At 36.0% G+C, this 14,447-nt stretch overlaps 1 protein-coding gene and 1 long non-coding RNA gene across 2 annotated transcripts in view; one reads left to right on the forward strand and one right to left on the reverse strand.

Moving 5' to 3' along the window:
* LOC140163643 (Na(+)/citrate cotransporter-like) overlaps positions 1-12,742 on the reverse strand; it is a 29,190-nt gene extending 16,448 nt beyond the window's left edge. Inside the window, exons 1-3 of the mRNA XM_072186958.1 lie at positions 12,702-12,742; positions 8,962-9,147; positions 7,404-7,669 (exon numbers count right to left, since the gene is read on the reverse strand). Of these exons, the coding sequence (XP_072043059.1) occupies positions 7,404-7,669; positions 8,962-9,084 (389 nt within the window). The 5' untranslated portion in view covers positions 9,085-9,147; positions 12,702-12,742. The remainder of the gene's footprint in view (positions 1-7,403; positions 7,670-8,961; positions 9,148-12,701) is intronic.
* LOC140164759 (uncharacterized) lies at positions 873-3,156 on the forward strand. The gene is made up of 3 exons (XR_011860569.1): positions 873-1,207; positions 1,700-1,756; positions 3,013-3,156. It is a non-coding gene; the product is annotated as an uncharacterized lncRNA (long non-coding RNA).
* Positions 12,743-14,447: the final 1,705 nt, after the last annotated feature.

Raw genomic sequence — 14,447 nt, forward strand, 5'->3', positions numbered from 1 at the left:
CTAGAATGGTATCACCAAAATGCCACAAAATAATGCAGCAACTTTCAAATTCTCTTATTTCAGCAAATTTGTATTGAAATTTGGAAAATTTTGAACAATGAAATAGAATTTTGCTCAATTTTTTCAACATTTTCTAGCCAATAACCCCTTATTTGATATCTATACCCAATGACCCCTGCCCCCAATATTTTGTACCGATAGGCCCCTACTTCGTGATGCCAGTAGGCACATACCTTCACTTATAAAGTTCCCCCGTCAGGCAGGGACCGTGTAGGGACCAGCTCCAGGAAGTCTCATGAATTAAGTTGCTTTGAGGCATCATCGGAAGAGCTGGCCGGGCCTACTCATTATGATTTACATAATTTTTAAGGATGGCATTACTAGTTTATAGCTATAAGCTCGAGATGAAAAACGGATCATTCCTAAGAGCCGTCTTGCTGAGTGATGTGCTATCAGAATTTTTACAATCTCGTGGTGAAAATTTATATGACCCCCCCCTTCTGCCCACGCAGACTCAATCCATTGTTTGAACTAAGGGGTGAAGCGTGCAAAAACATTTATAGGCCTAGTAAGTGTCATGAAAGGGAGCGGAACATGGACAAAATTTTGCGCTCTTCATGATAAATATTTTAATTAACTCCTATTTTTGGTGTAAATAAATTATGACCCCCTCCCCTTTTGGCATAAACATTATGACCCCCCCCAGTATTTTCACGACCCCACCCCATTCGGGAAAAAATGACAGCCCCTATTACTAACAGGGCATTAATGCACTGGGCTAATGCAGCTAACCATTAAACCAAGGGAATTTCTTGTTTCGGTGCTCCTACATAAAGGAGGAACTTCCATTCAGAAGAAGAAAAAGAAAAATGGCAGCTTGTGGTGGTGGATTTGAATTTTAACGGTTCAATTTTCGTTTTAAAAGCTTGAAGCCAGTCTGTCATGCCAACGGAGGAATGCATCAATATCATCTAGTCATGAACATTATATACAATGTGTGATTCGGTGGACAGGCTTGAGCTATTATATATAGTAAACGAATCTTATGACTGCACTGCAGTGTGACATGAATCATGATGAATGCATGCAGCATGGTGGGACAATGGAGTAAGATTTTAGTTTTGGCTGTTCATGCTGCTACTGAGTACCAATCAATTTAAGACTAAACTGCATCATCGGATGCTGTATGTACTGGATAAAGCACATCGTAAGTATACAGTCAACATTTTTGAAAATTAAAAAATGTATTTTAAGCTTACCTATACTTCTACTTAATAGTACTTATACACATGACTACAGTACATAACTACATGTATCACTGTAGTCTGTACCAGTTAGGGTGCATCAAGTGCCCCTCATTTCAACCATATTTTTTGCTCCTAGTGTCAAACTGTACCATTTAACTAGAAAATCATCCCTCCAAATTTAAATTCAATCGGAGGTCGGGAAGGGGGTCCACGTGAGCTTAAAGTTCGGACAGAGGCAACCGGCAGCTAAAGTCCGGCTGGCAGCTATTGTATTATGTATACAGTTATACACACATTAATAGCTGCCTTTAGTGAAAGTTTTATAGTACTTCAAATCTCAGACAATACTCAATAAAATGCAAATCCATTTGAACTAATCACAAAGGCAGCTATTTTCAGACATATTTGACGTTATAATAATAGCTGCCATGTGCATGTTTCTCTATTTACAGCCGTTTCTGCATGGAAAATGGGTCCATCGCACACTACAAGCTTGAAGTTTGTGCATGGTAGGTGTTTTTAACTTATTAAATGACAAATAAATCAGGCAGCTATTTAGTTTTCATTACGTTATACTGCACATCACTGTGGCTGCCTTATGAATAACAATGTAATAAATGTACTTTTACCATTGCTTTTTATTTATCAGTCCATATATGATACAAGTTTGGTAAATTAGGTAGTATCATTCAGTTTACGCTTTCTCAGGTTAGGGGTGGTGCAATAATTATGTGTACCGGGGGGGGGGGGAATTCTCAAAATGGTCTGCCAAAAGTCGCTTGCCCCCCCCCCTTTGGCCGTGCCAAAAAAACCTTTGCCCCCCCCTTTCGACGTGCCAAAAACCTTTGCCCCCCCTTTGACGTGCCAAAAATCTTTGCCCCCCTTACACATACAAGATTTTGGGGACCCCGAATTTAAAACCTTAAATTGTCTTAACATATAATGCGAGCGCAGCGAGGTGGAAATTTTGCATATTTGAACGTGTTCTTAATGTTTTCCTACGCCTTTTTAGGGCGTAATATAGAAACGGTGCCCAAAATATCTGTGCCAAAAATTGCTTGCCCCCCCCCCTTTCGACCTGCCAAAAATGCTTGCCCCCCCCTTTTGGCCTGCCAAAAATCTTTGCCCCCCTATAATTCATTTATATCAAAATGTCTTGCAAGTGATGGACCAAGATAGAAAATGGACACCTAATCTGAGAAAGCGTAAACTGAATGACACTATCTAATTTACCAAACTTGTTTCATATGGACTGATAAATATTAATTAGCAATGGTAAGATAAGTACATTTATTGCATTGTTATTCATTGAAGTATTACGGTACGGTAACGTACGCACCGTACATATTTATGCAGGTTTCCTTGAAAAATCTTTTCTTTTAATTTTCTATGTATACCCGTGCTGTATGTAAAATTTGTATTGTATTTTTGGACCAATTTGGCTGCATGAGTATAGCAAATGTGTTAACTAAGGTTTGCCTATCATACCTTTAATAGAAATAGTTACGGTACTTGAGAACTAGGCATGCTTGAGAGCTTCGAAAATGTATTTTGGGTCAATCTGGGAGAAAAAATCCCAGGTAATGGATTCTTCCCTGATGGATTCTAATTTCTAAAAAAGTAATGTGGAAATACCTGCCCAACCATATACTCTTGATGATCCTGAATTTCTTGTTGATGACACCAAATGTTTTTTTCAGTTTCAGAAAACTACCAAATGTGTAAGCTTATTTAATTTGTAACTTTATGTTCAATTTGCTTTCAGATGCTATTGAAAAGGGATCCGAATGCGGCAGGAATAGCAACTCATCAATGGCGACTCATCAAGAAGAAAATGCTGTACATATCAGTTATGCAAAATGAGGAGTTCAGAATTCAGATTTTACGCAAAGAAGAATGTGAAAAAGAACCTTGCTAATTTTGACTCGGACTGTTAAAGATGATGCAGATCTGGATCATGCACATAAAACTTAACTTTAAAGACCATTTTCTGATTCATGATTTCAAATGGATCCGTCAAAACTTCGCACTAATTATGTGTCGTACTAATTATTGTTTAGAATACATGAGTGGCAAACTTAAGACTATTTTTCTCACTATTTGGCCCCAAAAAAGTCAGATTGCTCTTTCCGACCGATCAACAACTCTTTATGTGAAATAATCTGTATTAAGGTCACAACAACTTTATGTGAAATAATCTGTATTAAGGTCACATCGTCGGCTGTATTCCATAGTGGCGTATAGTGATTTTTGGTCATTTTTTTGAAAATTGGCACATATGTTTTTAATGATGTTCTCTTTCATTTTTTCTAAGTCTCATCAGTCATAATTAGCTAATTAATTAGTAATTAATTAATTAAATGTGGCGTATAGTTACAAAGTGACATTTTTGTATTCCATAGTGGCGTATCGACCATACGCCACGTTTTATACACATTTTATAATTATGAAATATCGGCAAAAATGAAAAACATCGTATGTCATAGTGGCGTACGCGTATCGGACCTATACGCCACTATGGAATACGAACGACGAAAAGTAACGCCATAGGGATTACACGGCGACCGAGGTGGCGTACGGTTAACGTAAGGTTAGGGTATTGCGTTTTGTTCGTTTTCCATAGTGACGTATAGTTTTATTGTCAGTTTGCCAGCAATAGTATGTATTTATTTCTTTTGAAAAATATATAAGGTCACGCGTTTTAAACTTGCCACCCAAAAGGGTGGAGATGTTACGCTTTTTGGTATCAAGCTGCACTTAATCTCATATATTTTCATAATTACAAAAGCTAGATCAATGCATGTGGTCTCATTTGAAAGCTGTATTATTATGCCATATTCCTGCAAAGTGGCATTGCCTTAGTCCATCCAGAAGTGAAGATATACCTTTTTGTAGCTTGAAGTATAGGGGTGGAGGCGGTGCCGGCGGAGGCGGCGCCGCCTGTACAAACTATATGGGAAATTTACATTTTTAGTACAATTTTTGCAGAAACGATGATATTTTTGTCAAATCTTTGTGTATGGCTATAAATTTGGTACCAAAAGAAAGCTAACATATTCTACTTTATTGTTTTATGATTGACAAGTAGGTAAATGAATGTATAGTATGGACAAACTGGGTGATAATAAAGAAAATAATAATAACATAGTGATTTTGTGACAAGTATAAACTTGCAAATCGGTAGGAAAATAATTATTTTTAAAATAATATTTCATGTCCATTGATTTATTTTATTTTAAAAAGCGAAATAATGTTAACTGTTGGGCCCATATACTTTCCAGTAATTAAGAGTGCACTTTTTTGTTTATTTTAAATCAATTAATGTCAGCATGATGCTAAAGACCTTTTTGCATCCAATAAATCGGAAAATCCATGAAAATAAAGATGAATTTGGACATCAAGATCAGTATCCTCCAGGAACTAAGGTCATCAATGGATACTACTAAAATTTACAATCTGCACAACATTCAGGCAATCCAGATCACTACAAAGCCAATCCTAAAGCCAATTGATGCTATCATATGTACAGACTGTGTCACATCATATTTTGGCATCAAAACATGCCATCGGACACAACCTGCATGGACTATGTGGATGTAATGTGTGCAATTGCACTCTTTAGATACTTTTTACAGTCTATGAAGTTAAAATCCCAATATTTGTGTATGTATGTTTGAAAGAATCAGCCTGTTTTCATGGGACATAGATAAATTTCATGTACTATCTTTAAGATGCATTCCCATCGACATATTTAATTACTCGGTAAACGCAAGTTGTTTATCAGGTATCATGTTAATGTTTTTTAAGTAAATTATGATGACTTGTTTCAGTGATTCTTCCTGCCACAAAAGCATGTTGGAATGTGTTTAGTTAGTCTGATATAAATAGATAGGTTTTTGGGGTGATAATGGGCAACTAAAGACACTTACATACATGGAATCTTGTGAGAGGATTAAATTTCCGATTATAAATCTGCACCAAATTGGGATGGAAATATTTATTTTGGGTGAATCATGAACCCCATGCAATTTGATATTGTTGTAAGGGCCTAAGTGTGCTCTGCAAGAAAATAGCATTATTTTTGCTATAGGGTTACCACAGAAAATGTTATTGTAAAAAACATTGAATGACTAAAAATATATAAAAATTCACATTTCAGTCAATGTTACCTTTTTATCTTACACCTAGTGTCATTTCTGAGTGCATATTTGGATTCCTTGGGCAATTTCCTTTCAGAAAATGTATACTTTTACTACCATAGGGGGTATAATTCAGCAAATATGAATTTGTAAAGGTAAAATCATGTCGCGAATGCAAAAATCACCATGTAACGCGAAAGGAGGCGACCTTAAAACGCGCGACCATAACAATAAAATCTATTTAGTTTACTACAGAAATTTCACATCATTTACAAAATATAATGAATATCTGATTTACACAACTCGATTTTAAATTGGCATTTCTTCAAACCCGATTTTCTCGAAAAGTTGTTTATTCGCGGCGCCCCACTATACGCCACTATGGAATACGGACGACGACATGTGTTTGTTTTTGCATACCGTATTTGAATTTTAATTTGGTATTAAATTACTCGCAAAATATTTTACAGGTCAAGCTACAAGTTTAAAAATATTGGTTGAGAGGTAGTCGGGTAAATAGTATATCAATAAATATTGGGCGTAAAGCATCCAATTCTGTCATTAATATGTATTCATCAATATTTTCAGTGATTTTTGGTTTTCATTGGGCAAAACTTAAGCTTAATGGAAAATTAAGCCCCTCCGTGCCCCTCACCTTTGTGGTGCAGCCATGTGATCACATTCTGGCATACTTTTGACATAACCAAGAACTACATGTCAAATATGTATCAAATTTATTTTGACACAAATTTGACATATCAAAAGTACCGGGGTATGTCAAATATGATCCTGTTTGACACAATTTTGCACAAATCTGAATATTTGGTGGCATTTTTTTGCCCTCAAGTGGGATTTCCAATAACTTGGCACTGGAAGCTGTGCATGCACCTGGGCAACAGGGTAGAAAAGGATTCCCTGTGCTGGCTCACCTCAACGGCAGCTCCACCACTGCATTCACATCAGTGTGTCAAATATGATCACGATTTGATACAATTTTAACATAACCAAGTACTATGTCAAATATGTATCAAATATATTTTGACACATATTTGACATATCAAAAGTATGTCAAATATGATCCTGTTTGACATAATTTTGACACAAAATAATATTTGACATGATTTTGACACAAATGTGATTTGACACACTTTTGACATAGAACTATGTCAAAAATATGTCAAATTTTTTATACAAATTTGACATATGTCAAATTTATGTCAAATTTGTGTCAAATAAATGTCCCAATTCTTATCGTTTTTGTTTGACATAATTTTGACATATGTCAAAATTGTGTCAAATTTCGGTCAGGGAATTCGCAAGTATCCGGCGCACTAGGATGGTACGCAACGCAATTGATGTAATGAGAACCAGGGCTGAAACATATATATTTGTCAAAGAGGTAACCAGGTAGAGGGCAGAGCAGCACATTAAACTCACATCAGAAGAACCAAAGGCAAACCAAACAGCCTTTTTCATGGCAACATTTTATCCCACATGAAAATAGAAATGACTTTAATATGTTGTAAATAAAACGAAAGCCAGAAACAACAAATTAAGAAACATAATAAAACAAAAAGGCAAAAATAACCAAGAAAAAATAAGTAATGCAGGTATAGCAAAAGAAATCGCACATCCTTACTCACAAATTAATGACATTTAACAAACTCCTTAGTCCATAAGCCCACCGGTAAAGCCCATTCCCTAAAGGGTTTGTTGAGGAACGTTTGATATTCATGAATGGTACGTGTACCCCTTTTCAATCTTTGAAGTAACCCCAAACTTCCTCAGTGGACAGTAAAAAACGGATACATTTCTTGAAAAGTTCGTATCTTCAAAAGTTGTGAGCCGATTGAAATTTTTTTTTTTTCGGTTTAGGGTTTCTTTTTATACCAAAATGTATTTGCTTAACTTTTCCAAAATAGGAAAAAGAGGGCGCAATGGGGATTCCGCGTTGTTGTTGTTTGTTTGTTTGTTTGTCTGTTTGTTTTGGGGGGCGGCCTGTAGTACAACAGCTTACCACCTTGGTTTTGAGCCAACCAGTAGTAACACTCTGAGGGCAATTCTCCTGTGCAGATTCCAGTGTTCTACTGCAATCGCTATCATCAATCCTGAGAGGAATGACACATTGATGTCTTTGATGTATTGAGAACATACAACCTTTGGAGTTAGGACACCGAACATAGGGAAGATTACAATAGGTAGAAGAGCAGTCGATGCCAGTGGAATACATTCTGTGCACCAGTACACACCCATTAAAATGATGCAATATACCGTATAACCAATCTATAAAATGAATGTTAACATGATATTCAGACTACAGCGTCATAATTAGATATAATTATTATGTAAAACATGTTTTAACCCCGGGTGCACTTAACACAAATAACCATACGGTTATGTTTCCCCGGAAAGACTCTTTTTAGATTGACAACTATATGATGGCGCTTGTAACACAAGCTCTAAGTGACGAAGTCAGCGTCACTTAGAGCTTGCGTTACAAGCGCCATATCATAATAATTATCATATGATGTTGCCTGTAACACAGGTCAGAGAGGTAAATAAGGATAATTTACTGGGTGGGCAATTTAATTTATTTTTGCCCTCAAACAATGGAAAATAATTTACTGGGTGGGCAGCGATAATTAATGGCATCCAGGCGTTTGGATTTTCGGAAATGTAGACCTGTTTTGCGTACAATTTGGCTTTAATGTAAAAAGTGGACATTACACTACCCTAAATGCATATTCTGCCAGTTTTTAGCATATTCGTGTAGCTACTTTAAAAGTATATTCCATATTATATTTCACTTTTGGTATTTAGATATCTTATACTAATTGTCACTCACCATTAATCCTACGTAGGAAAAAAGCAGTACAATTAGATGGTAATTATTATATGGTGCCCAAATTTTGTGGGCAAAATAATTTACTGGGTGGGCACTTTTGGGCAATGGGCAAGTTGAATTTACTGGGTGGGCAAAATAATTTACTGGGTGGGCAAATGCCCACCCAGTTAACATGTTATTTACCTCCCTGACACAGGCTCTAAGTAAGGAAGTTAGGATCTCGGATCACGAGTTCCTGATATAAAGTCAGGATTTTGTTATCACGAGATCCCGTCTTAAAGGATAACGAGATCCTGACTTCCTGACTGAAATCAAGACATCATGACCTCGTGCGCGAGATTCGGAGGTCTGGAGTTCGTGAGTTCCTGACTTTGAGTCACGAAAATAGAATCTCGAGATTAAAAAAAATTGGATGGGCTTACAGTTAAAATACTGACGCCGTGAAAACTGAACAGATTTCATGTGTTCCTGAAATCCTGATTTGTCTAAACTATTTCATTATATTTATATATTTACTATTTCTTTATTTCAAACTGGCTAAGTCAGGAACATAAGAAGTCGGGATTCGTGATCACAGGATCCTGACTTCCTGAGTTACAAAGCGAACCGCATGGCCGTAAGTTTAACTTCTGTAGAAAATTACTCATAACTTCAGTTAGCTTCAATTGTAGCAGTTGTATTTACCATAAAAAGTGACATTTTGTATCGAGGATTGAGAAAAAATACTTACACTGTTCGGGAAAATGAGTGGTACTGGTAACAGAGCCAAAGGTGTCAGGACAATAATAGCATAGCGAATGTTGCACCTGAATGCTTCCCAGCAGCTCATTTTCAGCTCTCCTTCACTTGTCATGATGATAATGTGATACAAACACTCGCAGTTTTTCAAACTTGAAGACTAGAAATAACCATGAACCTGCGTATAAGTTAAGCAGTGTTTACATTTAGGGATTGTGCAATAAGTATCTGCCCCCTGGAAAATTTCAAAATGGCCCGTCAAAAATTCCCCCACCTCTCGGCATGTCGACCCCTCCCCCCTATTTGAATATGCCAATTGTTTTTAACACCTCGATACATTATGAGCGAGCAGGCACATTTTACATAATTTGAATGCTTTTTACCGTTTTTACGCCTTTGGGCATTTTATTTGAAAGAAGCCCATAAATCTGTGCAATTTCTTGCACACCAATTTTGACTTAAAAATACACCCTTTCCACATTGGACCTGCCAAAATTGCTTGCCCTCAACACACCCTCCCCCACCCCCTTTTTTATTCTTCTTTGTCCCGTTAAGATTGCTTGCCCCCGGGTGCTTGCCGCCCACTTGTTGCCCATCCGGGGGGACAAGTAATTATTGTTCAGTCCCTGAAATATCGAAGTTGGCTTTTTAACCTTTACACTCCGATATCGAGAAAATTGGGAAATTTTGAAGCTTTTTGACAGATTCCATATGACTATGTTTGGATTACATGTAAGGTGAATGCATCAAAATGCTTAGTAGTGCCTTGATGATTCTTGAGATAGCCAGGTCAGCAACCAATCGCGCCTTTGCCCTGACATCCAATTCGGTCTTCAATTATAACATGTTTAATATTTGAAACATCTGCTATTTCGATAACAAAAAAATGTTCAAAAACATGCGCATGCCACTAGTAATCCATGGCCCCTGGCAACTTATTTGATCCATATCAAAAGCTTGACCCACCGTTTTAGGACATATGTGTATACTGTTTTCACCACGGTGTCAACATATGACCTCTGTGATTATTCGGTGAAATCGAATAACCTTAAGGGCTGGGGTATGAACGTTTGGACAGTATTTATTTTGGGACATCAGAGCACATCAGACATATCGAAGTGCATTCTAAATACGAAGAATGTCATTCTGATATCAAATAATTTTGATTTTTTGAAATTCGCAATTTAATACACATTTTATGGCAAATCATTAAAATTGATATTTTTGATATTTAACAGTACTTGAAGTAAACTGTATAAATCTGATGATTTATACTTTAAGTGTATGTAGATGGGATGAAAAGGCGACGATCAATTGAAAATTTTGACCTTTCATATTGAAGATATGGATTTTTTTCCCAAAACACAAAAAAAAAAAAAAAGGTCTTTTTGGGAAAAAAATCCATATCTTCAATATGAAAGGTCAAAATTTTCAATTGACCGTCGGCTTTTCCTCCCTACTACATACACTTTAAGAATATATCATTAGATTTATATAATTTACTTCGAGGACTGTTATATATCAAAAATTGAAAAATATCAAATTTTTATAATTTGTCATAAAATTTGTATTATATTGTGATTTTCAAAAATGAAAATTATTTGATATCAGAAAGACATGCTTCGTATTCAGAATGCAATTCGATAGGTCTGAGGTGCTCTCATGTCCTACAAAAAATACTGTCGAAACGCAATAAACGCTCATTTTAGATCCCTTAACTAAACAAAATACTGTGCACTGAATTTGGAACATACCATTCTTACGTGGGAATTATCTATGAATATACCGGAATCAGTGAAAATTCCCTTCAAAAGGGAAACTGCCCTCATATATCTTTCACGGCATACACAAAAAACACCTAACAAACGCATGTTGTTGGGTTTTTAGTTTTCAAAAAGTTTGCCAAATGTAAAATTTGGACTTTTTTGCCGGTTAGTTCAAACTATTAGTATTAAGGGGTTGGTCATCCACGTATAATAACATCCTTGGGCCTAGTATTGTAGGATCCATAACCAAATGAAATGATTATGCAAGATTGGCAATATGTTATGCGGGCTGTCCCTCCATCATCCCGCACCGCACCATTCATATCAGCACCAGTTGCATTCGTCTAATGCATACGCACGCCTCGGCTCGACAAAATTTCCAAACATTTGCCATTTTGCCGTAACTGTTTTTGACCTGATGGCCAATTTTAGAAGCATTAAAATGTGATAATTTCTCGCACATCAGAAAATAACATCTATGTATGGATACTGATGATACAGGGTGTCCCTGAAAGAACTGTATCGTCGATAACTTAATTGTTTGGTTATTTTAACGCCACAACTAAACATAACTAAATAGTTGGTGTGGTTGAGAAATAACTCAGCTATCACGTACTTTTTGAATTTTGACAATTGACTACACCGTTCGAGAAATATAAGAATTTTACGAAACTCCCTCATTTTCAAACCTATCCACATATTTAAAGCCTTAAGGGTAGACGAGGTATTGTTGGTCGAAGCAACCTAAAAATCGATTTTCATTATCTATATCAATATATTATTGAAAATTAACACCTTGATGTTTTGCAAAAGTTCATTCTACAAATCGTATACTTTGCAAACTTGCTTAATTTATTGTTGTTAATGAGTTATGTACGTTTTACAAAAGTGTTGTTGTTTCAGCCCTCTTTACAACGTAACTCAAGAACCGCAGCACCTATAAAAGTATATCTGTGATATTTTAATTCTTCTACACGCTCGCTATGAATTGAGCAATGCAGTTTTTGCGAAAGCTCACTACCATTCGTAAGATGCTGTGAACTACCAAATCACAACAGTTTAAAATAAGTAATAACCTTAATGTACGATCTTGTTAAATTTTTAGATTTTTCTTTTTTTCTTCTAAAATGATAATATGCAATCATTATGAAAGTTCCCAATACATTTGGACGCGAAAAACATTGGGAATTTGCAAAGAAACAACATTATAAACTTCACCTCTATCACTCGAAACATCTCGCACTATTTGGATTAGGACAGCGAGTGCGGCCTCAGAGTTAGTCTCCTACGCGGCCAGTTTGGTTACGCTCCTTCCACATGTGGAGGGAGCGTAACCAAGCTAGTTTTGTACGAGACTACGGTTTGCGATCGTGGCCGACATAAAGTCATAATCTAAAATTATGACTTTATGTCGGACCAACAGAAAATCGTCCCGTTTTACTACAAATAGGACGAGTTTGACAGTTTGTTCATAGATTTAAGTTAGAACATGTGTAAGTATTACAAATATGCCAAAAAATCGGTTTTGAAAAAAATAAAGGTAAATTCTGAAAAAAGATCGTACATTATGACTTTAAATATCATCCGATGATCTGTATTCAAAGTTCTATTGTTATTGATAGATATTTGACTCTGTGGAACGGGCTGAAAATGAGGGAGTTTCGTAAAATTCTTTTATTTCAAAAACGGAGCGGTCAATTGTCAAAATTCAAAAAGTATGCGATAGCTGACATATTCCTCAACCACATTAGTTATTTAGTTATTTTTGGTTTATGCGTTAAAATGCCCAAAAAATTCAATTTCTGACGATACAGTTCTTTCAGGGACACCCTGTACATCTATAACTACCATGTTGTTGGTTTAATGAATCACTATTTCTAATCAATTGTTGCCTTTGTGTATTAAATTTGTCCTCATATAATGGCTAATATTTTGCAGATCAAAGATAAATTAAAGAAAATTTTACCTGCTATACGACACACAAAAACCAACGTTCCCGTTTTTCTCATATGTGACCCATCACATCGAAACACGGCAGTTGTCGTCAAAAATGAACTTGTTGGTTTCTTTACCAGCCTAAAGGACTGTTTTTAAGGTTTAAAATGACACCTCTTCCATTGATGTCGCATGTAGAATGGTGATTTTATGTGACAAACAGAATTCAAATTCCTTATTATTTTCTTTATTTTTCGGGGCACATTTTCTTCATTATCTTTAAATGTGGGTTTCCGACAACTGCCGTGTTTCGATGTGATGGGTCACATATGGTTGCCAATGTTATCCACACTATATGATTACGCGGACGATAACAGGCGGCGGATGACATGATCGAGCCGGCTACTTGTGAAACCGCCCGGCCGTATGGCATTTTCCAATATAATCGGTTAGTTTTGTGGGGTTCATTATCGAACCCCAACGGTTTTAGCTTGTATTTATATTATTTATCAACATAGGCCTATTTGTTTGTGATATTTCAAGCGTTTTAAAATTTCAAAATAATCCCATTCAATTACACGGTTGACGATGACATTTTACTGAATTTAGGGAATGCAATGCGGCCACCACCTGAAGAATACCTCACATCTACAAAAGAGGGTCATTTCGTTATATTTCAAGTTCAAGGCCAAATGAAACTAGTGATCTGTACTATTTCTTTACAGGGTTTGTTTTTATCAGCGTGTTTATAGTGGATGGATGGAGTTAGTTTGTTTTGCTGGTGTTCAAATTTGTTTTGCCATGTATTATTGCTGTTGTGTATAATTTTGTTGGTGTGTGGGAGGCTCATGGATGTGTTTACATCGATGAGTCTCTTACACACTCTACATTTTGTACACATGCATCTCCATCTTTAGATGGAGATGGTTGTGTAATGTTTCATTTGATTTTAGTGTGCTTTTGTTATATAAGAATATTAGTGCCATTTTTATCATGTAAAACTGTATTTTTTATCTTGCTGTATATTTATTTATTGATGATGCCGGTGTGAGGTGCACCGACGATCCCCCTTGGGGATTTTGTCGGTGGGCCTCTCACTGGTGTTACTCTTCGCATTTTTCTAAAGTTGTTTGCTTGCAGCTGGTCCGCTATTTTATGCTTAGTATTGTTTGTATAATTCTTAAGTTAAAATCATATATTGTAAATTAAGTTTGGTAGTTTTTAAATCTGTAAAGCGCATTGAAGAATCTGAGATTCACAATGCGCTATATAAATACTGGTTTATTATTATTATTATTATTATTATTATTATTATTATTATTATTATTATTATTATTAATATTAATATTATTATTATTATTATTATTATTATTATTATTATTATTATTATTATTATAGTGAATATACCGCATTTTTATCCGGTATCCGTATATGTACCTAAACTCTTGCTGTATATAGTGAGACACAGTTGCCGCACATATTATATACCAACTAACCTAACATTATGATATATTTGCAATGACCCCGAGGTCACACGGGGAATGTGTATGTATTGGTGGCGCGAGCTATAAACAGCCCGTTCAACAATATGATCATGGTGGCAAACATGCAGCTTCTGTTTTGATACCTCTTGTGTGATGAGAATCGTTCTGAATGTCTTGCGCGCATTCTACGCATCATGAAGAAGCTCCTACTTTCGGTAATACCGCACACAATTTATACTGGTGTGTTTATAGTGCAAATTTATATCTCGCAACAATATCCTAAGCTTCGGTTG

The sequence above is a fragment of the Amphiura filiformis genome, chromosome 11 (assembly GCF_039555335.1).
Source record: "Amphiura filiformis chromosome 11, Afil_fr2py, whole genome shotgun sequence".
Classification (NCBI taxonomy): domain Eukaryota; kingdom Metazoa; phylum Echinodermata; class Ophiuroidea; order Amphilepidida; family Amphiuridae; genus Amphiura; species Amphiura filiformis.